Below are 25,886 nucleotides of genomic sequence, written 5' to 3'. Positions count from 1 at the left end.
ACACGAGTGAACGAAGGCAGAAAATACAATAGAACATTCGAACTAAAAAGCAGGCCGTGCATTCATGCGTGAGCCGCAATGTTTGGTTGTCACAAAGTGAAAGCTTTTCAAAGACGGCTAATTAAGTTTCCAATCTTTAAATCAGCTTTAAAACATGAAAATGAATGAAGAACCCTGTTAAAGGTATAAAAACCTAACGCATACCTTGCAGTTTAAAATACTTTCACTAAGCGATTCACATAAGTAAGAAATTGCAGAAACCCCAAAGCTATAAAAACCGTTTCTATCTATATCATCCATTGACTCTAAATCAGTGTTTCTCAATCTTTTCATAAAATGTTGCATGACAGACCACTTGCAGCTTTTTTAATCATTTGCAGTCGCCTTTAAAGTCAACAATTAACAATTTCAAAATTGGATTTGTATTTTTTATTGAGGCTGCAAACACATAAGTAGCCTGTTTTCCCTATACTGTAAGTGATGTAAGTACACAAATATAATAATAAAACATAAAAGTATCAAGATCAAAACAGCAAACTATGGTCTGTACATTATAGAAAAACAGTATTATAGGCCATGAACAAACAAATCAGTAAAATAAAAAAATTTATTGTAAAAAAAAATAAACAGCGATGACTGAAGAACTTTTCTTTCGCAGCCTCCCCTCAAACTGTTTCACGAAAAGGACACCATTTTGGGAAGGAAGCGACTATTCCAAATTAAATGAAATTGTTGTAAAGATAAGCGGTTAGGTTAGGAAAGTGGGTATGCAAAAAGTTGATTTTTGCTATTTAGGGTTTAATTGAAGTTAGGTTTAGATTAGAAAATAGATTTGGGTTATAGGTAAATTACTTTGTTATAACGTTAAAGTTTGGTTCACAAAAAAATGTCCTTTTACGTCATTGTGGTTGCCAGTTGCAGGCCATGCTATGGAATGGAAGAGAATAGAAATTTTCCATATTCCATATCCTGCAAAAATTTCCATTCTATACCTAAATGTATTCCATTCCAACGCAAAAATTTTCCATTCTATATTCAATACTTTGTATGATATTAACACCTTCGAAAATGGAAAAAACAACACTATTACAAATTTAGAAGTTTACGGTGAACGCACTTGATTTTCAAATTTGTGGCGAACGCGCTAGATTGTATGAATGAGCGTGTGTGTATACTGTTTTGGGAATGCATGAACTTAGTTCAATTGTGTAAATGTGCATTCAAGTTTATTGTATTCCACACTGAATTTATCGTTGCATTACATCTTCCATTCCATCCCATTCTAGTCCATTGCATGCCCTGGCTAATTGTTATTCAGAATATCTTCCACTTTTCTTGACTTCCAGGCACACAACATTAATAATTAAATTATCTAATTGATTTATAAATCCCGCGAAAATATTTTCATTACTTTAGGTCTTCCTAATTCAATTCATCGAGGGTTCAAGAAACGATATTGAACTTATTTGGCAATGTGAAAAAATAACTGAACTTCGATCTTTATAAATCAGTTTTAACTTCGACACATCTCTGGGGAATAGATTCCGCACTTTAAATTAGATATAGGACATAAGCCTTCGTTATAAACACAAAATAATTTCAGTTGAGATGACAGTTGGTCATTCATTACAAGCCAAGCTCGAATGAATTACGTCAAGTTAAATCCAGTCTCAGACAAATTACCCAACAAAACCGTTATCTAACGACGGAAGTAGTTTATTCAGCTTGAATTCGAGAAACTTCAGATCAATATTAATAATAATTTAATTCTTTCTGCTAAAGTAACTTTAAGAGTCAAGCAACAATAAATTGCCAAAAAGCACTCAGGTGAAGACAAAAAACAAATGAGTTTTTTTTTCAAATGGTCGACCTCAATTGGATGCAATGTCATCTGTGCTTAAAAACTTGATGGTCATACGCACGACGATGAGCAGAAGAGGAAAGTCGCCAACCTTTTTTCTCAGCATACACCAAACGTTTTTCTGCTTCACTCAATACGACAGACACAGATAAACCTTAAAGTGAGCGGCAAGTTCAAAAACAAGATGACCTTAAATCAACGAATAGTTACCAGTAAGTAAACGGGAAAAAGGATTTTTTTGGTTAAGCAGCTATTGCCTATGTAATGTATAGTGTATAGCCTAGGACGTTACAACGTAAAATTAATTATGATTGCTGTTGTTCAAGTATGGAAGGAGTAGTTAGGGCCCTAAGCCTTTTGGATGGAAAACGATTTCGCCTATATATAGGCGAATAGTTTTATTGAATGTTTATTTTCTGCATGTAGACGTCACAGGTTACAGTAAACTCTAATAAGTCAGGTTAAACTTGTTAAGTTACTATTGCGAAATATTTCGGTAAAATATTACGCAATTAAGGGCGCTTCAACCTTACCCATTTCTTGTTGCCCACACAGAATATTTTACTGGATTCATACTTGATACAAACACAATGATCCTAATAAGTGTACATTGTTTTAAATTTTGACATCATATAAATGGCATCACGTATGTTATAATTTGCGCTTTTTTGAGACACAGGCAATAACTGCTTAACTCCTTAATCATTAGGTATTATTGAAAAATGTTCCGGTATACTAATTGACAACTGTTCTCAGGTTTAAAGTCAACTTGTCTTTACACTTGTCCCTTACTTTACCAAACAAAACCAGGTTAGTCAGCCGACTTTTAACAAAGTATAAGGCAACCTGAAAAAGACTTGTAGTGCCCGTACATATGCACAGGATAGAAGCTGTCGCAAGGTTTTGCAAAATGACGTTTTTCATGCGAATCGCTTCCAGTGTGCAGTCACCCTTACGGAGGCAATGTGCCAGTAAATCAAACAAAAACTAGACACAATGTTTGCAATAGACAAGAGTAAAGTTTATGAAACTTTCCACTTTTTTAATGCTGCATCTGTAATGATTAAGGGGCGTGAATTGCACCACTTGAGGTATTGCAATAGACTCCGGACTTGCCATATGCCAACTCTTCCCTATGTATAGTTGTCCTTCCGCTTAGCGCATGAGATAACGATAACAACACAACTAGTTTTGCCAGTTTCAATGATCAAAACATTCCGTAATTTTTATCATGTATTTCATTCAGGTCAATGTCAGAAACTTGTATGACTATGAACTCCTCTGCTACGTCACAAATGCTGTAGCAGCACGTGTGTCGACCACAAGTTAACTGCTATTTCATTGTGATTTCCGATGACGTTTGGATTAATTAGGTGATTTAGTTATCGCAACATATATTTTACAGACTTTGTGTAGTTAAAACTTTAAGCGGTGTTTTAGCGCTTTCACGTCAACAACGCGACAGTTTTAGAACGTGTGTTTTTAACACAATTGTTTGTGTATTTTTTGAACTTTTAGGCTGTTATTTTTATCCCTTTTTGTCGGAATTTAGCGTCCTTTTGCTTAGTTGCTGCCCGCCGCTACCCATCGTTTTTGTTTTGCGGTTCCCGGTCCGACAAGATTGGAGATCCCTGGTCTAAAAACTCGAGCCTTTCGGCTTTATTGTTATAGTGAATACAAATCCAGCAGTTTCACTACTGGAATTACACCTACTGAAATTGCAGTATCAACTATAGTTTTTGTATTCGTTACACTACGAAACTATCCGAGAAATAGAACTCGTCAATGCCTCCTCCGAAAGTAATTAATCGTTAATGTGTAGCCCACTTTAATTAATCGATTTTGCCCGACCATACACTCCTTAATATCAAATACACACCATTTCTCACAATTTTTCTCGCAAGCAAAGCTTGAAAGCGAAAAAAAACATTTTGAATATACTCTATAGTTATACTTAAATTTAACAATGAAGTTAGGATTTATCATAAAAAAATAGAGGCGGTCGCTATGTAGTTTTAAAATATGTTCGTATACGTTTTACGTGGTCGAAAAACAGGTGGTAAATTTCACACTGAATGGACGTTTTGGTCTTGGTAACAATACATGTTTCATTTTAGAGTCTTTTAGCAACTCAAAAAATTGTGTTTTCTATACGCTGTATGCTTACTGCTAATTAACATATATAAATTCAGCACGGAGAACCAGTTCCAAAGTAAAAAGCAGAAGTTGAGGACTAACCATAATGACTGACCGCAACACTTTGGTATGCTATTGTTTATAGTAGATATAAGATTATAGTTTATAGAAGATGGAAGTGTGGCTATAAAAGTAAAATAACGCGGTTTAGAACGCCTATGACAGTGATCTACACGCACATGAATTAAGCTAGATGTGTGCTGCTTTATGCACACAGAATCATCCACTAGGCGTGCTTGTCAAAGACTGGAAACAAACTGTGAATAAAATTACCTACATGAAAGCTATACTGCATACGCGAGAAAAATTTAGGTGCATATTAATATGCAGTGCACAAGACAATAACTTCGTTGGTCAAGAGTTCAAGTTCTCTACACGTGCACCACTTTGAAACAGCCAAAGAAACTCTGCACTTGTGTAATACATGTCGATGTAGCTATCAAGAACAGCCACTCACGTATGACAATAGTTATGTTCTTGGAAGTTGAATTAAAGACTTTTTTGTGCATAAAATATCGTACAAAATGCAGTGCAACTAAATAATTTCATTTAACAATAAAATTAGATGAATAATTAATTAACCTTTGTAACATGTAGCCAACTTCTTCTGCGACTAAGTAACTAAATAAGAAACATGACAGATCACCAAGTTCATGTATTGAATAGGTCACCAGAGAACCGATAACTAGCTTCACGCTTGTAAACGTTTATTGCCCTAAGAAAGTGGGTTAGTGACCATGCACACATTGCGTATATTCTGATCCCTGTCGAACTCCAGAGGCATCGAAACCAGTTAAGAACAAGAACCGTTTAGTGCGTTTTCCAAGTTTTTGATGGAACTTTATTTAAACCAATATCGACAGCAGACGATTTAAAAAATTACATTATATATCAATGTATTTACACTGACTGCTTAAAAGATTACTTCATAACTTATTTATAGTTATCCTTTCTTAATATCATGAAATAAAAATGTTGAAATGTAAAGTTTTATCGATTTCGAATTTAATTGAATCAATGTTATGAATGTTTCAGATACATTGGCGTTGTGCGTTAGTTTTGTAACAATGCAAGAATTTTCTTTCAGCCCATTTCAAACACAACTGACGCGGTGTCTAATGTGAAAATCCATTCACCGCCACATTCCTACCCAACTTTACAACCTGAGCAACTGACGTGTGCAGAACTTATTGCCAGTCGCACTGACGAGCAGCGGTACAATTACTATGTGGAGCTGGTTGTTATTGGCGTGCTATTTTTTACTGCCTTGGTAAAGAACGAAGTTTTTAATTTCGGACTTATCAATTGAACTTCGGCATAAAGGCGATACAGAGTAGTCTACTCTAGATGACTTTCTCTACTATCATGATTATGAAATACATACTATGATGTTTTTGTTGTCTACGATTTTCAGCTGATTTTATACTATACAGGTATAGATTACAAGATAACTCATAACCGTATACACTAACTTCAAAGTTTTTTAAACGTTACAGATTGGAAATATCTGTGTTTTGTTGGCGTTATGGCAAAGACGGGCAAAGAAATCCCGCATGCACTTGTTTATAGCGCACTTAGCTTTTGCTGATTTGATAGTAGCAGTCTTTGCCGGGTTACCAGAGTTTTTCGAAAGATATGTGTGTGGATTTTATGCGGCTGACGCTTTGTGCAAGTAGGTTGTGTGTGGCACCAATTTTGAACCACAAAATTGTTTTTATTTTGATCCTATAGTTTATAGTGCTCCAGGAAAATTTTGTCATGCTAATATAATCGATAGTTTGGTGTTTTGATTGTTTAATTTTTAGTATAGGGCTGTCAAAATTTATGTGCCTATAGCGTATATTTTCTCGCCCATTTTGACTTTATCAAAGGAATAAGATCAATACAAGAACAAAATATAACATGTAAGGCCATCACCGGATAGAATGTGACCAAGACCATATGTAGTTAAGTGTGGAAGAGATAGTAGAACTTATTGTTTTGGTGAAAATATTCAGACAATTTTGAACTTATTTTGGTGATAATGTTATTCTGTTATTGATATAAAAACATGCTCCTAACTTTTCTTTATTTTATAAACAAACAATTTTAAACTTCCTAGAGTGGTGAAGTATATGCAAATTGTTGGCATATATGGGAGCACATACGTTCTTCTATGCATGGCCTATGACCGCTACAGCGCAATACGATATCCTATGAGATCATTCAAGTTTTCGAGAAAATGGGTCCATATTTCTGTGGTTTGCGCTTGGTCACTCGCATTTTTGTTCTCAATACCACAGGTAATTTTTGTGGAATGGTTGTTGCATGCAAAATTAACTTGTGAGTTCTTACATCACTTGTTAACTTGTTCCATTAATCAGAATTATTTTGGCCAAACAACAGCAAAAAATGTGTTAACGAGCGGATGTGCAGCCCTAATTATAATTAGTGGATACATTGTTCGTCTGACTTCGCTTCATCGTTGCCCGGTTGTTAACCACCTAGTTACTATAGTCACTCATTTAGGTCAATCATCACTTTAAACTAAGGAATTAGTGTTGTAGCCAAAATGTTTTGATTACGCCGAATAAATGCAGTATTTATTTCAGAAATAGGCTGCAACTACTCAATAGTACTGCAAACAGTAGCACTGTTAGTCAGCTGGTCTGTGTGAAACAAATCATACACTGCATTATATGGCTCAAACTGGTTGCCAAGCTTACATAATTTAACTTACTTGAAACCATCAACAACGTACACTGAACGAGGTCAAATAATACAGCAGTAGCTTCCAGCAGGGACTTGCAACAGTTCATGCAAAGGGTCAAACTGAGGGGTTATAAAACGTACTAGGGCCCGATAATAAACTGTTTTATACGTAGGCAAAATATACTTAAATCATACAGAAAACGTTATCTTCTGTATTTACGTTACTTATAACAAATGCTGATGCTAACGGAAATGTCATAAACGGCTTTAATAGTGATGTAGCAATTACGAACATAAACAGGTTTGCGACAAAGATCACAGATATTTGGTACCGATATAATATATATCCTACGTCCTTAGAGAAATGGAAAAATAATTAATCATTACTTCAAATATGTATTTTGCATTGCATTAGATTAAATTTATTTAAAATATTTTTTCAACTTCGAAAAATTTCATGTAGGCCTATATGCAACATTTTTCAGCTGCCGTTGTGGGAAAATAAAAAGGTTAACTCTGGTGTTGCATGCAAATTTTCCGTGATCAGTGAAAGCTTTACAAAGGTTTACGTCTTTTTGTACTTAGTGATGATAGTGGTAAGTAGTACATTAACTAGTAAAAGTATACCTCGTCAGTCTGTTGCTAAGATTAAAAAAATGGAGCAAATAAATTTTTGTAGAATTATTTTTTGACTTACAATCATATTACTAAACAATTTAACCACAAGCAGAAAAACGAAGTATGTAATTGGTTTTTGTCAACTGACATATATCAGCAAGTTAATACGTTTTTTCCATTGCAGATAATTCCTGCCTTTGCATTGACATATTTATACAGTATGATAGCTACAATCATAATGCGAAATATCAGAGCAAAACGCAAAGCAAACAGCTCAAGAGAGCGGGACAGCCGACAAAATACTTCCAACAAGAGTAATTAATATTCATTAATTATGTCAACTGTCCTGGCAACTTTCAATGATTGTTAGTTACAGGATACACCGAAATTCCGAGAAAACTTGTATATATATATTTTTTCTTTTAAGACCACTTAGCACCAAGGGCCAGTGGGATTGGACGTATACCGGAGGCAAAAGTTAAAACAGTTAAAATGACGTTGGTAATAGTCATATTTTACGTGGTTTGTACTGCTCCATTTTACACCACTCAAGTTTTGGTGGCATTCGGTTTTGTACAAGGTGGGTAAGCTATAAAAAAATGATGCTCTTAATTGCAAAAGCATTACTTGTGTAAACATATCTAATAAAAATGCAATTTCATCAAATTACAGGAAATCTAACGCAGAAATTCGTGCTGCTTCTCTATGTCAACTCGTGTGTAAATCCGTGGATCTACATGTTTTTCAGTGGAAATCTTTTGAGAGACCTCAAGGAATTTTGCTGTTGCGTCCAAAAAGTAAAGAGTTCGTAGACACCTAAAGTGTTTAAGAATGTACTTGTAACTGATGTAAAAGGGCATGAGATTTTGAAGTTAATTGCACTTTATAAAACTTTTGATAAAGTTTTACTTGTGCAATTTATTTTACAAAAATATGTACTTAAGCATCCCAATCACTTAATTGTGTGTGAAACGAATACGATATGTACAAAGGTTATGTATTCAATGGCGTAAGTACCTTCACTCTACGCGTTCGTAAATTGCGATTATGAACCTTTCAGCCAGGCAAAATGTCTTACTTACGCGTTCGTGAATTGCGAACGCGTACGCAATTTGTGAACGTGCTTACAATTTTCGAACACGTTGAAAGGAACAAATTCTGATACATATTGTTAACCATAGTATACACACTCGGTAAAACAGATGTGATTTAACTTTTCATCCAGGAATCCAAGAGTTTTGTTTCAAAGAAATCTGGAGAAAAACTCGGACGTACTAATTTGCGTCATATTAATACAACCAACGAATCAGAGTACACAATGAGGTGACCAAATAAATTTAACAATTCTTAGTATTTTGTTAACGTAAATTGCATACCTGAAGTAACTATATGGCAGGGGAGAGCTATATGTATATAAGGGCTTCTTTCATAGTCGCAACCAAGTCATTAAACTTGAGTCGCAAGTCAAGTCATTTAGTGTTTAAGACTCAAGCCAAATCGAGTCTTTTGAAAGAAGTGACTTGAGTCATTTGGCAAAAAGGACTCAAGTCAAGCCAAGTCAAACCAAGTCAATTGATGTCTTAAACCAAGCCATTCAGAATCATAAACACCGTGTCTATGAACAAGATACGTTTAAAATGTTTAAAAATTTGCTTCGTTTTGCCTCCTATAGTATACGCTTTCATGGACAAACAAACTTCGTTTCTAGTTGCACCTTAATGTGTTTCAACAAACAAAAGAAATTGTTTTACCTTAATACAAAATCTGATCTACATGGGCTGACTCAAGTAAAGTCTTTTAAGAAACTTTTTTAGAAAGGGACTCACAGAGGTTGTTTTATCAAAAATTGTTTTATCTTGATTCTGAAACCTAATCAGCGAGAACTGATTCCAGTCAAGCCTTTGCAATTGCGAATCTGGTGTTAGGCAAGTCTATCAATTGTAACAAGTAACAACAGGGAAATTTGATGGTGCGTTACAAACAATTTAGTGAAATTAGGCGCTAAGGGCTGAAGAAACAGAATATGAACAATCTTTCAATAGTGCAATAGTGTTTGTTTATCGCTCGCTAAAATTTTAGGACCTGTGAGGCCTAACAAATTTTTTATGGTTTCAAATTAAGTTTTACTGATATTTCTTTAGTATACAAAAAAGAAACTAATAAAATACTTTTTGCTTGAAATTCATAACCAAGTGACAAGTGGTTATGTAAAAAAATTGTACGGTTGTAACAACGTTATTTCGTTACAACGGTCTTCCGTGCAGTATACCTATGCATGCCGTCATGTATCGGTAACAGAAAGTTCAGGATTTGACTTATAGCCTATTTACATACAACTTTGTGAAAGTTTTGAGTCATCAACACAGCCATTCACTCACTAAACCGGAAGAGAGCAACAGTCAAGATAAATAATTAATTAATCTATATCAGAAATCAATACTATCTCGACAAATTCACAAAAATAATTAAATTCCCGTCTTTCTAACTTTGTAGAAATAATCAACAAATTGTTGTCTTAAAATTCACATGAAGCGTAAATTCCTATTATTTGGTATTTTTGCATGAGATAGTCACTTTAAATGTAACGCTTAGCGGTTACTAACAAAGTGGTAATAGTATGTTGTGGGCTCGGTAGCCAAGTGGTTACGTCGCTGGGTCGCAATACTGCAGCCGGTGTTTGATACCTAGAGGCGCTACCGATGTATGGTCGTTGGGTAAGGCATTAACAACGCTTGTTTCTGTTCAATGGTCCTGGTGAACAGTTCCAAATTCTGGCAATGATATATAAAAGATAAGCAATGCTATATAAAAGGGACTAGCCCGGTAACTTGGGCCCAACCGTCCGAAAGACAAAGAATCATCGTCGAGTCTAAGTCATGTGAAGACTTTTTTTAATCCAAGGAGAAAGATTCTTGATACCGAACTACACCAAGAACATAGTAAAGAATAAGATACATTTTACACAAGATTTTAGTCAGTAAATAATATATTTAAACAACAGCCGTAGATTTTTCTGCTTTTTAATCGGTTTTGCGAAATTAAACCTACTATTACATATCATGATCAGTAGGTATACTTTCGATGAACGGATCGGATCTATGCCACCACTATAAGTGACACAATTTGAAATTCCAAGTAAAGCGGAGCCATACGCAAAATTTATACTGTACCAGTTATCGTAACTTCAATGTTGTGCTCTGAATCGTTATGTAGTGGATGGATATATATGGAGTAATTTTTATTTGTTAGTACAACAGCTGAATTCCAGTTGACCAGCCAGCCTCAACGAACGCCTAATGCCAACCAGTTCGCTGGACAAGGATCTTTCCATGACCATAATTACCCAAATAACGTGTGATCGTGAATATAAATTTGGTTTCAACTAAACCTAGATGTTTTAACGTTGCATGCAAATCAGTTTATGTTGGTATATACTATATACTGTAGAGAGTAGACTACTCGGTTTCAAATGTCCACCTATCTATACCTGCGTTTGTAATGTTTCACACAAGGGAAAAGTGAGCTATTGTAAGGTCGAAGTATTTACACCAGCACTATCGTTTAAAATCTTGTCTGAAAGTTGTTTTTTTTTTAATTTTCCTTGAGGCATTCCTTGGAGTCTTGCGCACGGTGTTCACGTTTCATGCTGTTTTTCACTTTTACTGTCGCAAGGAGTAATCAGCAAAGTGTCCGATGTATTCACCTTATACTCTGCATGCTCAGTTATACTTTGTTAGTTATTCATAATTATATTTCTTATGCGACGAAAATAAGCCAAACAGTGTAAGCCAGCTCTTAATTTTTTTGCTAAACACTACTGGGACACTTCAAGAAATTTCTATTTGCAGTACTGTGTGCTAATTGTCATAATTGGCCCTGATTCCTACGGAATTCTGGTTCAGATCTGATAATATTATAATGGTATTAGTATTTTATTTCATGGGTTTAACAAGCGCTGTGCTATATTTTGGTCGGATTTAACATACGCGACCCAGTTTTGATTGCTTTCGAATTACGTCATTCGTACTACAGCGCACAACGCGCTATTTCTCGATTGTTCAGTCTGGTATTAACAGTCAACCTAATGCAACTCCATTCTGTGCTCTGAAAGTAGTAACCGTTTCGTTGAGAATCAATAATATATCAATATTCAAAACATTGACAGTTTAGTTTTGATTCTGTGATGTTCAATTAGACTATCAGTGGTTAATGAACGCGCTTATCAATGGAGTCAGACTAACGAACAATCGATCAAGCAATAATTAACAACAATTAACCCAAACAAGAACACGCTTAGTTAGCACACTGGGACCCCGACGTCATCCACTTAGTTAGCACAACTGCATGATAAAACTAGCTTCGTGATATATATAAACAAAAATTTATTCATAGAACCAACAAAGGTTGGTACGCAAGGCGTGCTTTGTTTACAAAGTTCAATACGTTAAAATAATTATCTACGAAGTAAAATCAAAAAACTTCTCTATTGAAAGAGAAATTATTAATAAAGGTGAAAGACTGTGCGACCCTTTCGAAAATATTCAGCATACTGATGCGAAATACAAGAAAGTAAAATACTAACAATTCAATAACATTCGCTGTGTAGTACATAACAGTACTGCAAAAAATGATAAAAGACCAACGAAGCCCCCTGAAATATAGTTTCAATAAAAAGGGGTTTGAAATAACCTAACGTAAACGTGAACTGACACTTGAATAAAAATAGTATTTGTGGACTCTTCAAAGCTTCGTCTTTTTGGTTTTACCAAAAACAAACACCCCATTAAACATGAGTAATGACAAAATTACGATAACAGTTTATGAAACGGGTTGGTACAGAACTACTTAGCTAAATTAAATTGTATGCAGAAATTAAAGCACACAAAGGTACAAAAAAAGGAAAAATTGACTAGGATACGTTTAACATACCAAGCAAAACTAGGCTGTGTTTACACAGTGATAGTCTAATTAAACTATTAGTACCACATCCAGGCTTACAAATTGTTAGGTAATCAATAAAAGGAAAAATTTGAAGGAAAGGGGATAGTTCAATACAGCACTAAACCGTGCACAACAAAACAGGGGAAACACAGCCACGATCTTCGGTCGAACCAGATCGTATTGTACACTTGTGTCATATTAACTTCGTGACAAACAACGAAAATGGTAAACAATGTTTTGACAAAGTTGGAACATCGGTCGTATATAATAACCAGCGTGATGAATCTCTTCGATAAGTTGGCTGTGGCTACAATTGGAATATTTGTAAAAAAATTCTTTTGAAAAATTCCCAGGCGTTAGGTTAGAAATTTACCATTTAATTTCCATAATGTAATGATTTTTGATGTAAACGTGTTTGTTAATAACCTATATCAGTAGAGAATTCAATAAAAAAATTATCTGCAGGCTAGGCTGAGTTTTCTATTTACATTTAGTCAGATAATACTGCAGGAAAAATATGCGAATAAAGCCAAACGAAACAAAGAAAAAAAAATTCTCAGAAACAAATTAGTGTCGCAGCCTAAAGACAGAGTGACAGCATTATACCACTGGATTCATATTACAGCGGTTTTACAGGAATAAAATCATCCCAACACAGCTGTCGCAAGAAAGTGACACTGAAATAAAAATATTCCAGCTAATTAAAAAAGTCATATAATTTAATGGTAAGTTGAAAATAAAATATTTGTTCAAACCACTAACATGAGGTCTACTGACAGATGCAAAATACAGTTAACATTTAATGCACTAAACTAGAAGGTGAAATAGCAGTTTGATCAGAGTTTGCAGGGCCAACAGCAACGGCACATGATAAAACGTCAACAATTGATTCTGTTTTGACATTAACAGAACCATTACTGGTGCTCTGATGCTGGTTTGGTTCCAAATCGGTTTTACCATCCTGACCAGACGATGATTGCCTTTTGTTTTGTTTGCTTTCATTGCGCTGGGCTAAGGCCTTTCTTGCTTCTGCGAGTCTTTTCTTTGCAGCGTCCCGACGCTTTTTGTCCTCTTCATTACCTTTAGATTTCTTGGTAACCTGCCACAAAACGCGTTTTAGGAGAAGTATGCTTATTAACACTAGAAGGACGGCAATTTTCGTATACCTAGAAGGACGGAGTGCGTCAATTGACGCAAAAGGTCAAAACGGCGCAAATCTAACGTTTTTTGTTGAGAAAACTGTGCTGTTGCTCCGAAAAAACTACTTCTATCGCATGTCCGCTTTGTGCATTTTAATTAACAAAAGCAATCGCATTGAAAATACAAGCACTCGTGCCTAAACACTTCTGTTTCACGCAACTCCTTTTTCTTCTTGCACTCTTCCGGGACTTCTCTCCTGTTCTGGCGCATTGTCCCTACGAGGCTGCACTTCTTTTCCGCAAGTCGCAACGCCAGGTCAAGTGAGGTGAAAAAATTATCGCAAGTGACGTTGTAACCTCCTTGAAAAAGCGGAGCCATGAGTTTCAGTACAACGTCGGTGGGCACACTCACGTGGGGGCTCCTTGCGTCATCTTTTCCAACGTAAGGAAAACCGTTGAATAAATATTTGTTTTCAACGTCAACTGCCAGCCAGAACTTTAGACCAAACTTGTCTGGTTTATTGGCCATATATTGGATGAACTTGCAGCGTGCCTTACACGGCAATAGTTGCTCATCCACAGTTATCTTCCACTGTGGAATGAATGCTTTTTGGCAGTTTGATATAAAACTGTTCCAAAGTTGTGAAGGGAGTGCAAATTTATCATGCAATAGATTCCTACGTCTTTCCGTCTTCAGATCGAAGCGAAGGAATCGTATGAGCTCCAGAAACCTGTCTCTTGCCATGGTTTGGGAAAACATCGGACATCCCCACGACCTCCCCCACAAACTCTTCACAGGGAATTTGCGCCCTCCTATCACGCCACGAGCAACCACCAAGCCGACGAATTTATCTAATTCATCTAATTTATCTAACTAAGAAACTGTTACTACACTTACGCTTCGATAAACTTCAAAAATTCCGAAATTAGGCTGCGCTTGTGACGAAACTACTCTGTTTTGCGGAAAAGTCGACTTGCATAGTTTGTCGACACGTTTGTCACACCTCTGTGTTGGCAGCTGTGACCTAATTCGATAAACCTGTAATTATCAGCAGAAAGAAAACAATGCTCTCTATCGCGAGAACTGGTTTTTGTAATGTGAAGTAACAATGCGTCAATTGACGCACCCCGTCCTTCTAGGTAGTGACCACGTTAATTATTTCTACCTGTAAAATAAAAACTTCATATTCATGGGTTAGTTACCTAACACTAATGTAGGAAAAGTCAGGAAATATCACGGTTTCGCGATGCACCACTTAAAAGTTATAGATGCACTTAGGTTGAAAATGCGTCAATTGACGCGCCCCGTCCTTCTAGTGTTAAGGAATAACGGTACTTTTTCTGTATACGATGGTAACTACCTTTTTAGGCTGCCGCTTGGCTATTGCATTACTTGATGATGTTCCAATGTTACTTGCTGTTGATGTGGAGTCAGTCTTATTCCATCCATTTTCTTTTCTCTTTTTAAGCAATTCAAACTTGCTGGACACATCCTCAACCTAAATAATATTAGCACAACTGACAGTTTATTTTACAAAAAGGTGTAAACACCCTTTAACTTTTTTACTAAATAAATGCTATGTAATTACAAACCTAAGAATTTTTTCCTACATTTACATACACAAATTATGTAATGCAAATAAAACTACGACAACAACTCTTTTTAAATTAGAGTACATTTAACTACACAACTTTGAATCTCATATCCATTGGTGATCTACAAAACTAATTTATTTGCACACGTTAAACATATAAAGGAAACATGAACAATTAGTTCAGTTTGCACGTAAGTTAAAATAGCAAAAATTAAAAGTATTACCTGAAAGTATATCATGTCCCAAAATCCCTGCAAATCTGAATTAAGTACTGGGCGATTCTCCAGGGCCATAGTACTTTTACCTTCTGCTTGATCAATCAATTTCACAAATTGATTAAATCGCTCTGCTATCACCAAACGTGTCTGGCCAATTACACTTCGAATTTCATCAGAAACTAAAAACACAGAGATAGGTTAAACATCGTATCTATTAAATCAATATAATCTTTTAAAAAAAAACATGTTATAACATACAGTACAAGCAAATAATTGAAAAAAGAATAGCATGTGTGTATAATAGTCCATGTTACGTGAGTACCTTCAGTTGGACACTGATTTTCTTGCAAAACTGAATCCCACTTAGTGACAGATAAACTTAATCTTGAAGTTTCCCTGGCAACAAGACTTCGAAAACAGTTTATACCATCATCGTTGGTTTCTGGAAGTGTTGAAGCTGTTGGTGACCAAGTTTAAAATAAATTTACTTAATTTTTTTAAAAACAAATGTGATATATTTACAAACTAGGCAAAGACAGAAACATAAAAATGATTGACAACTCATAAAAAGTAAACGAATTAGAGATTAATACAAAGTTAGTCCGACAGTTTAACAAACCTGGCACACAGGTTCCTGAAGCACATTCTTTTTTAATTGTTGCATTAATAAACTCTGTACACGAGTTAGCAATACCAAACCTCGAACTTGGACCATCTTTGCCGTTACTAGAATTTGAACATATAAAATCAACACTATATTGTTGTTTAGTTTGTATGACTTGGCTTTTATCCGCTTGAATGTCTTTAGATTCATTTGTACACATGGAGTCAGCTGCTTCACGATTTTTAAAAATTTCATCTTTTTTTTCAGCAGGAAAGGAGGTTGATGGTTTGTTTTGTAATAATACTACTTTTGTGTCAGTATTTTCCTTTGCCACAGAGTTCTTGCAAAGTTTTCCAGTTTTGTCAAGCTTTACAGATGAATGTTTCAAACTGCAAACATCAATTCTTGTTGATTCCACATTACTTGAGAAAGGTCTGTCCGAAGTATCAGATGGAACCATTGATGAAATGGAATTTGTAGTTGCAGTGTTTTTTTCTGTAGAGTTAAGCTGCAAAACATAAGGTTTAAATAAGACTATAAGCATTGAGTCCAACATACAATGCAAAATTAAACCCTATCGAGATCAGAAACAAACAGCTCACACTTTACAAATGGAAAAAAAAACAAATTGCAATGACAGCAACTGTAACTAATAACCATAAGGGTAAACCAAAAAATGATATCAAACCTGAGAGGTATGAGATTGGGACTGAGTGCATACATTATAGGCATAATCATCTTTTTCTGCTGGTTTTGTACAACATGTATCTCTAGGACATGACCTTTTCCTTGAAGATTTTTTTCGTTGGTGACCATCTTCCGCAAATACATGACTAGTTGTTTCTTTCTGAGCGTAATTCCTTTCATTGCACAAAGGTGAATTGTTTTTGTCAACATTGCCATCATCTTCTGCTTTATACCGGGCAGTGGACTGGTTGAAACCAAAGCAACCTCTAAATGACAGACCAAATTGCTCACAATTTAGTGATGAATGGTAACTCCCCATTTTGTCCTTCATTAGAAAACTTCACAAAGTAAAAACACAATTCTTATGGTGCTTAATTCTATAATTTAATATACATACTTTCAATAGATAAAATCCCGAAAGTGAAGTGTTGTACATAGGTATGCTTATTTAGAAGAGTTAAATTTACAAAAAATAGTGTAATAACATGACCTGACTGTTACCAAAGATATACAAACAAAGACAACAAGAAATATTAATCTAATTAAATAAAGTGGTCAATAATGCTTTCATCATTATGGCAACTATGCCTTTCTTGAATGTGCCCCATATATAGTTGGTCCTAATGCAAGCAAAGATGATTACATCACTAACAGTTAAACTCACTTCACTGCAAATCGTTAATAATAATATCCAGATGTAGACCTACATGTAGGGGTACTTACTATTCAACTGGCAAGACTGACTAACCAAACACACTGGAATTTAAATAGCGTCTAGCGTAAAATATCGTCAGGAGAGTCAACATCTGTTATTTAAGTTATCTTGGTAAACTGTTGTTGCGTCGCGCGTGCTAGTTTTCACGCAATTAGCATCAACGTAATAAAAATTAATTCATAACGCTGCAAGCTTTTTCAAAATCAATTCATTAGTTTCAAATCCGGGTCGAAAATTTAAAACTAAATTATTCTAAGCAAGGCAACTAGCTAAACAATCAAACGCGAAGTGCCGGCCTCCTCACTTTCTAATTATAGTATTTAACATTTCCTGTACGTTGTTCGAATTGAAGACGTACTTTGAGTCAAAAGCTTTCACTATTCTGATAATGACGCACAAGAATGGGGTAAAAGTAAAAGCGCAATCAATTTCTAGAAGAACTTCCACCGAATGTAAACATTGGTTATAATGGGAGTGTAGTAGATCAGATTTCCACTGTAGTTCTTACAAGACTGCTAAAAGTATAATACGGGGTGGGTAATCTGTCGTTCAACACAACAGTTGCCATACTAAGCATCGCACCACTTACAATAAGCGTAGCCAACACACACGGGAATACTGGAATAAAGCGTAAACCATAGCCTACTAACAAGCTGGCAAACCTGGCATTCTAGTCCAATAACATCACAACAATAAACTGAAGCTCTTTCATGGAGTGGTTGTGCTTTTATCACGACAAGCGATGAGTTAGCAATGTAAATGTTACTCCCGCTTGGTACAGGAAACGCATATGACGTAACAAAATTAATTTCACAGAATTTTCGGGCATTTAGTATTGGTTGTCACTATTTCACAGGAAAAAATCGTACGTTGGAAGCTATTTTTCACGGTTTCTTGTTAACCTAACTTAAATGTTATAACATAGTAACCTAAACCTACCTTCTAATCTCAATCTAACCTAACTACAATAAAACTTTAAATAGCTAACATCAACTTTCTGCATACCTATTTCTCCTAACCTAACCGCCTATCGTTAAGAACAGGCTGCGTGACATACTTTCTGTGAAATAGTCACTATATGTCGCATTTGAACATTGCTCCAGACGTCCTTACAGAAGTCTCGAAACGTACGTTGCATAGTAAACTATGATATCTCCTCGGCTTTTCACTAGGATTAAACCGCACATTTACATTACGACAACCAATTCAAACAGTTTACTGAGTACAATCATTCTTCGTTGCAAAAATTCGTTTTCAATAGGTTTTATAAAATATGTGCTAAACCAACAAGTTAGAAGTGTGACTTATTTGTATAGACCGTTTCCACAAATAAAGGCTGAAATGACCAATGTACTGCTAGATACGTTGCTGTACAAATAAGTCGAGCTCAGCATACATCGTTTTTGACATAATATTGGTAGGTATTCAACAAATTACGTTTTAATGACTACTGCACTCATTATCTACTGTTCATTATCCTAATCCAACCGCTCATTTTAAGCTGTCACTATTTCACTGGGAAAATAGAAGTTCGAAGTTATTTTTCACGGTTTCTTGTTAAAATAACTTAGATTTTACAATATAACGTAGTAAACTAGCCGAACTCTTGTTTTTAATATAAATCTAACCTGAAATATCTCTCAAAGAGCTAAAATCAAGTTTTTGCATAACAATTCTCCTAACCGAACCGCCTATCTCAACGGGCTACGTGACCTACTTATGGTGAAATTATCATTTTGACATATTTAGTTACTGAAGACGTGAAAATCATTTCACTTCAATGGTGAGAAACTGGGGTGGAGCGAAGTTCGAAACATGGATTTCAGCACTCGTAGTAATTGAAGAGCATAGTAGAGCAAGTTGATTACATCTCTCATATTATAAATAAAAACTCTTAGGCTTTACATGTCAGTGTTTAAATCAAAATCTAATTTACAAAGTTGTTAATTATGTTTCGCTTATAAAGTAGATTTGCGCAAACCATGGAACACGTAAGTGTACCTAGTTTACCTACAACGGAATATTCCCATTTCAATAGAAAAAGCATCGCAAAAAATAAAACATATCGATAATCCCTATATTCTAAAATAGTTTTGAGAGCTTTGGTTCATTTTGGAAATTCCAGTACTATTAAACAAATGTTAATAATTGCCACAATTGTCTAGTAAGGATTCTCATTACGTGGTTTGAAATATACATCGAGATTATGGCAGACACTTGTAAACTGCAACGCCATTTACTGTGGTTTCTTTTAAGTTCAACCATAGTGTTCAGTAACGAACTGTATATCCGACAGGTCACGCGCGTATTTAATTACAGCTGACGTCGTTTAACGATTTGCCGAGAGACTAAAATTGCCATCGGTATATTTTGCGTTCATAAACAGGTGAGTGAAACTACTGCTCTAACAGTAAACGGGAAATTGCCAGTAAAGTCACGGTAAAAGGCATAATTTTTGCTAGGAAAATGAACAATATATATTCCGACAAAACTGTTAATAGTTCACAACTGTAGGCAAATTTACTAATATTTTAATAATTTTTCAATAACTTAAAAAATCTAAAAGAAGAAAATTTATGGACAGCGAACCAAATTTCATCCTTGGCCAAAATTGTAATCATCGTCAACCAACACCCACCGAACGGTTTCTAGCTGTTTAAATGTAATGATACCGGCGAAAACAGGCCACACTTTCAGCGCAATTAGGAAATCACTTTGATTGTGAGTATGACCTAAGAAAGCGGGATCTTACATCATGTTCGATGTTATCCTGTTACAGTATATTATCATCACAGTAATGGGAACGTTGTCTCTGTGTGCATACGTTTATCTTTCAGTTCGGGTTTGTAGCGTCCCGCTTGTCGCTACAACTATAACTGGTACCACAAATGAGAAGTTACTTCTACAGAACACTTCATAAATGAACAACTGCTTACAACCTTTGAGACCTGCTTACGTCTCTTTGGTTGTAACTAGCCAGCGGCAGGCGAGGACTACAGTGGTGACCCAGCCTGATGCTAATAAACGGACACAATCGTTCCTATCTCTCTCTCATCCACTCTTGGCGCTGATCATCGAAGCAAGTTAGCGGTCCTCCAATACGCTCTCAGAATGGCTAATGCAGCTCGTTAGGAATCAATACCTTTAGTAACGCCTCCTCCTGCAACGGGGAAGTCGTGTAATGTCCCGCTTGTCGCTACAACTATAATTGGTACCACAAATGAGAAGTTACTTCCACATAATACTTTATAAACGCACAACTACTTACTACAACCTTTGAGGTGTAAATTGGTCACATCTCTTTGGTTGTAACTAACCAGCGGATCACTTCCCTGCTACTATAACCATAAAAAAATAACCTACTGCCGGAAATTACCAAATCGCTTGAAATCAAAAAGTTGTCAACTTTGGCTGTGTGTAAAAGGGGATAACATCACTCTGGTTTTATTTCAGAAACTTCTTCGCCTTCTGACATATTCTCCCTGCCGCTTTTTTATAGATTAACTAAAGGCTTGTGTAAAGAATGAGCATAAAGCCACCGTTGAGTTGCGTGATTGCGTCTTCACAGTTCACACAGCCAAGCCAATTTTCTCTCATCTCCTACCACCACACTGTATTGATATGCAATATAACAGTCTGAACCAAGTCAATTACACAGCAAGAAACACTTCCAGTACCACTTGTTGCCAAACTCTAGAGAGCAGTAGAAAAGTATCTGTTAATTTAGACCAGGGGTACAGCCTTTGGCCAGAAGTGACGTCCAAGATAAGTTTGCCCAGCCCACCTCATCCTGCCACATGAGCTTAGTGCCTAGTAGCCTATTGAACAAAGTCTGTCCCTTGATCGTCAGTTCTCATGCTCATCTGGCCCTTTGTGAAAAAATTGTGGTGATGGTTTGATTTGACCTTCAAGCAATTATTACATGAAAACATGAAACTTCAACACCAGGACACCACATTTAAGCTTAAACTTCTTCATTCCAAGGGTTCTTACCCTTTTCCTGGTCACAGACCCCTTGAAAGAATCTTTAAGGACTGCGGACCTCCACATGTACAATTCCAAAAACTCCTTAGATTTTTAACTTTTGGTTGATGCAGAATCGTTGCTACTGCTATACTACAGTAAGTCTTTTCACCAAGTCGTAACACATACTTTAAACATTTTTCTGCAATGCACTAATTCTACAGCTGCAGCACAAAAACCCCTTTTCGTCTTACATTCATATTGCTTTTGGCCATGCATGGGCCCCAAGTTACAAGCCCCTGCTATAGTGAACAGACAGTGCACGTAATGACACAGTTTCGTGTGCCATATAGCATACACAGAATGATAAAGCAGTACCATTGTACAGAACAGATTCTGCACTTATAGAAGTAACTGGAACACTAAGCGTTTCACTATTGAATTCACAACACCATAAAAACAAACTTACCCAACAACAATATTTGCAGTTAATTATTGCAAGTAACATTATAAATTCCAAAATGAAACTACACTTGTTTGTTGACACTATGCTACAATAACACTGCTATCATGCGTGATGACATCAGTTTAAAAGTATCACGGATGTAAAGCTTTTTTAACCAACTAGTCTTTAATTAATCAATAAAACCAACGATTCTTTACACAAAAGCGCAAACAATGCCAAACCAAACAGTCAATAAAGTGTGAATAAACAACATTGGTATTACAGTAGAAGCAATTAACCAGGGCCCAGTGGTCCTAAATGTGATCAATACTACTGGATGTATTAAACAGCAGATTTGGGGATGTGCAATAAACTATACCCTTTTTGGATTCTAGCTGCTCATAAACAATACCCATGTGTATTGTTTAAGTTCTCTATATTGTAACTGCTCTTTTTTGTGTCCTGTTCGCAAGCTGTTCGCAAAAGTTTTTGCACAACCTAATCAGGTTTGGTTTCAATAACAAGTAATTTTCATTTATTTGTGAATTAATAACATCACAATTGTTATAAAATATCATACAGAAACTGCTTTCTTCTATCATAGATTTCTGCTTTCCCATAGGTATCGTGTGCATTGACTATTTGAGTTTACCAAAAAAGCAAGTCGGAGTAGCAATAAATTAACAAGGCATGTGCCTTTTGAGATGTTTTTGAAATGCAGTAAAACTTGGCTAATTCGACACATCTAGGTTTACAAAAAAGTGCCAAATTAGGCGAATCACCAAATGATGCATATAGGCGACCACACAACCACGCCCAAAACACACATTTACACTATTAAAATGAGTTCATGCAATCCATATATAGTAGCCTATAAAAACACGCTCATTAACACAAGCAAAATACGCTTACTATAAACTTGCACATTTATTGAATATATACGTAACAAACACGATTGGTTTGCCATTGTTAGCATTTGTGTTCTTCCACACCGGCCATATTTATCGAACTTACTCGGGTTTGAGTTCGTATCGACCCATCCCTACAAAATACCTTTTTGTGGAAAAAATATAACCTACAATCCTACATAACATATGATAATACAAAATATAATTGGGTTATTTTATGTTGGTTACAATATAGTTGGGTTATTTCATGTTGGCTGATTAAAAGCTAGGGGGACTGAGGGCATGCTTCTGCAAGAAAATTCATGATTTGTAAATATCCAAAATGGCAGTTTTCAATCAATTTTTAGCTCATGATTCACAAAACACACTTACTGCTGGATTATCAAAGCATTGAAATAGTTTATGGTTGAGTTTTGTTATAGCCGCAATGGAATTTTACCAATGTACGGTATGTGTAAACAGCACTCTAAGTCACGGTAAAACAGAAAAACTTAAGCAAGTGAGTAAGGGTACAGTACAGACAACTTTTATTTCTATACTGGTTCAAAATCTTTTTGTGTAAGTATTCAATGCGTAATACAGTGATTCTTTTTCCCTTGATGAACCTATTGAGCATATAAACCTATAGTTGCGATCATAATCATATAATCAAATTTTGAGAATCTAAAATTTTAATGCATTACTCCAATCAGTGAATGCATTTGATGTTTTTAAAGGATTGAAATCTGCTGAATTTATGACTAAACAATGCTGAATGTCAGCAAAAGTTATGCATTCTATGCCACTCCAGGCCAGGGGAAAACTATTGACTTGGGCAAGTAAGCTCAGATCTGGCAGTTGACATTTTATGTATTTTTATGCAACAATAACATTTTAAACAATAGCTTTTAGGTGGTACCGGTCCGGTGCCAATGTGCAAATGTAAAAAATTAATTTCACAGTTAATGGAGCTGGTATTCCTGTTCTCTGATTTGATAATTTTTGCTATAGAAATCAGAAATTTGTTAATTTTGAAGCCTTGTCAAACTTCTGCAATAAAACAAAAATGTCAGAGAACTTTTTCTCTGTTCTTTCAATGATATAAACACGTGTCGTGTCAATGATATAAACACGTGTCGTGTCAATCAATCAATTGTGTCTTTAGTGTGCTATAACAGTGGGTATTGCAATTCTCCTGCAACGCAGTCAATGACAAAAAGAAACGAGAAATAAGCGATATTGTACAATACACTCAGTTGAGCTACCTCACCTGGAAAAATAATGAACAGAAAAACAAACAACAGACACAGCAGTTGCTAAGCTTTTGAGTGGAGACAAGAATGAGTTTTCGACTTGAGTTTCTGAAAAGATTGAAATTGGAACAGATGCAATTGGCCTTAACACTGGACTTGTCTGACACCAGCTAACTAAACCAAAAAAGATGTAACTAATTCCAACTCACTTCTCCGAAGAGTAAGGGAGTTTTGCATTTATACATGAATGTGTTGCATATACTTTCAGAGTAGTAGCCGTGTCACGAGTCGCTACAGATAATCCAGCTATCATAGTCTTCATTTTCACGTAACGTCATGGCATAAGTGTCACATTGTTAGTGACTGCAAGAGTCAGTACAAATGACCTAGCTGGCATTGTCTTCAATTTCACCTAACGTCACGGCGTAAGTGTCACAAAAAATGTCACTTTTTTATGTCACATCATTAATAATGTCTGGATTGCACAGAGCATAGCCTACAGGTCATAAAGATCTGAAGGTAGGGATTTTATAGGAGTTCTTAAAGAGCAATGTAGTTACTTCAAGAAAAAAACATCTATTACTACAGAGATGTTATTGCTTATTGGCTACCTCATCAAAGTAGGACTGATGCAAAAAAGTTATTAAAAAGAAACTTAAAAATAAGATAGCCTATTTGCGTCAGGAAGTTAAAGGAGGAACTTAAGTAAAAGTGTGCAAAAAAACACCTCTCTAGCTCCTATGGTTTATTAAATATTTGTGTCAGGATAAGATTTCCGCCTAAATGGAAAGTTTAGCCTTTCCTTTCCTTCGTAGTGGAAGTGTGGCACCTGCACACAAGAAATTCATCAATGAGCACACGAAACTTTCTATCTTTATGCCGAATTATATCGAACAAACAAAAACTGGTTGTTTGAACCCCAATAAGCAGAGAATTAAGGCTTCAGTGCACGCCATCACCCCAAAATTTGCATCTTTGAATGCATGATTTTTCATCAAAAACTGCCAATCTTTCCATTTCGACTTGAGTCAGTGCGTTTGTTTTAAAAGTAATGATGGAAATTTTGAAGGTAGCCATTTAAAATTTGGCATGTTTAGCGAGGAAGAATTGCTAATAGGCTATTGTCATAAAAATTCATTAAGAATAGCGAAAAATTTAATTAACAGAGGTCACAAAATACAGACCGGTTCAGTGGACCATAATGCTATGATAGGCTACCCGGTACTGTTACTATCAGACTTTGGCAGGTTATATCAACCTAATCAGATATATACCGATATACTAAGTTATAGCCTAGAATACGATATTTACAATGTACACAAAAGCTATATATGACAGTGTGAAGTATAACGGCTGGTCAGTCAGTCTTCCCTTATAGTTTACTGCTAATCGCAAATTTAACAAATACGGTTAGGCTGTAGCGGCCGTTGGGTGTTTTGTTTGTTTGTCGCTGGATGGCGCTCTCACGATGCTCCCAGCACATGTTTATAAGCACTGTTAGTTCGTTTACCGTTCTCTTTTCGTTTTGCACTGCCTGCGCGCAGGACATCAGTTCGATTAAAGACTTGAAGTAAGAAGGTCGTACTTGTTTTTCCTTTAATATATGAGCGAAGGTAACAAACAACTGAGTAGCAACCTTCTGAGCAAAGGAGTCAGCATCGTAACAACGCAGCATCGCAACAGCAACGTACAAGCGCTACCTTCGCCATATATTCTGGTGACCTCCGACTACAACTCTGAAGACATGTCTACAACCCATGCAAGGTTTGTTCATCGAGCTTTTAACTGCAAGCCACCGCGGAACGATGGTGTTGTTGAAACTTTGTTTGACCCCGGATGCGAGGGTGGCGGAGAACCAGCATGCTGAACAGTGCACGACGCGTGGAAGGTCATTCGAGAGGCCTGCGCGGTGTTCCAACACTCAGTGGTGAATGTGTGTTTGCGTTTTGTTTATTTATAAGCGTTTCCATTTGTTGTGTATTTTTTTTACGCCTACCAAGGGTAACTTGAATATTACACCAAAGATTATTGCCCAGCTGTCATTTTGTCGTGCTTATCAAGGGCTTATTATAA

The 25,886-nt window shown here is 35.9% G+C and overlaps 2 protein-coding genes and 1 long non-coding RNA gene across 3 annotated transcripts; 1 reads left to right on the top strand and 2 right to left on the bottom strand.

Moving 5' to 3' along the window:
* The first annotated feature begins 1,982 nt into the window (after positions 1-1,982).
* LOC143468243 (mesotocin receptor-like) lies at positions 1,983-11,617 on the top strand. Its single transcript, XM_076965320.1, has 11 exons — positions 1,983-2,073; positions 4,054-4,124; positions 5,145-5,327; positions 5,554-5,729; positions 6,159-6,339; positions 7,234-7,344; positions 7,551-7,680; positions 7,794-7,946; positions 8,039-8,163; positions 8,592-8,689; positions 10,616-11,617. The coding sequence occupies exons 2-11, from the start codon at positions 4,104-4,106 to the stop codon at positions 10,722-10,724; spliced, it is 1,287 nt and encodes a 428-aa protein (XP_076821435.1). The 5' UTR covers positions 1,983-2,073; positions 4,054-4,103; the 3' UTR covers positions 10,725-11,617.
* Positions 11,618-11,731: 114 nt separating this feature from the next.
* Positions 11,732-23,673, bottom strand: LOC143468242 (uncharacterized). The gene is made up of 6 exons (XM_076965319.1): positions 16,552-23,673; positions 15,879-16,371; positions 15,582-15,716; positions 15,266-15,438; positions 14,808-14,945; positions 11,732-13,406 (listed from the first exon to the last, which is right to left on the bottom strand). The coding sequence occupies exons 1-6, from the start codon at positions 16,879-16,881 to the stop codon at positions 13,107-13,109; spliced, it is 1,569 nt and encodes a 522-aa protein (XP_076821434.1). The 5' UTR covers positions 16,882-23,673; the 3' UTR covers positions 11,732-13,106.
* Positions 23,674-23,704: 31 nt separating this feature from the next.
* LOC143468244 (uncharacterized) lies at positions 23,705-25,026 on the bottom strand. Its single transcript, XR_013118981.1, has 2 exons — positions 24,023-25,026; positions 23,705-23,921 (listed from the first exon to the last, which is right to left on the bottom strand). It is a non-coding gene; the product is annotated as an uncharacterized LOC143468244 (long non-coding RNA).
* Positions 25,027-25,886: the final 860 nt, after the last annotated feature.

The sequence above is a fragment of the Clavelina lepadiformis genome, chromosome 8, assembly GCF_947623445.1.
Source record: "Clavelina lepadiformis chromosome 8, kaClaLepa1.1, whole genome shotgun sequence".
NCBI classification, from domain to species: domain Eukaryota; kingdom Metazoa; phylum Chordata; class Ascidiacea; order Aplousobranchia; family Clavelinidae; genus Clavelina; species Clavelina lepadiformis.
Note: the sequence above shows the minus strand (reverse complement) of the source record. Positions and strands in the feature narration are given on the sequence as shown.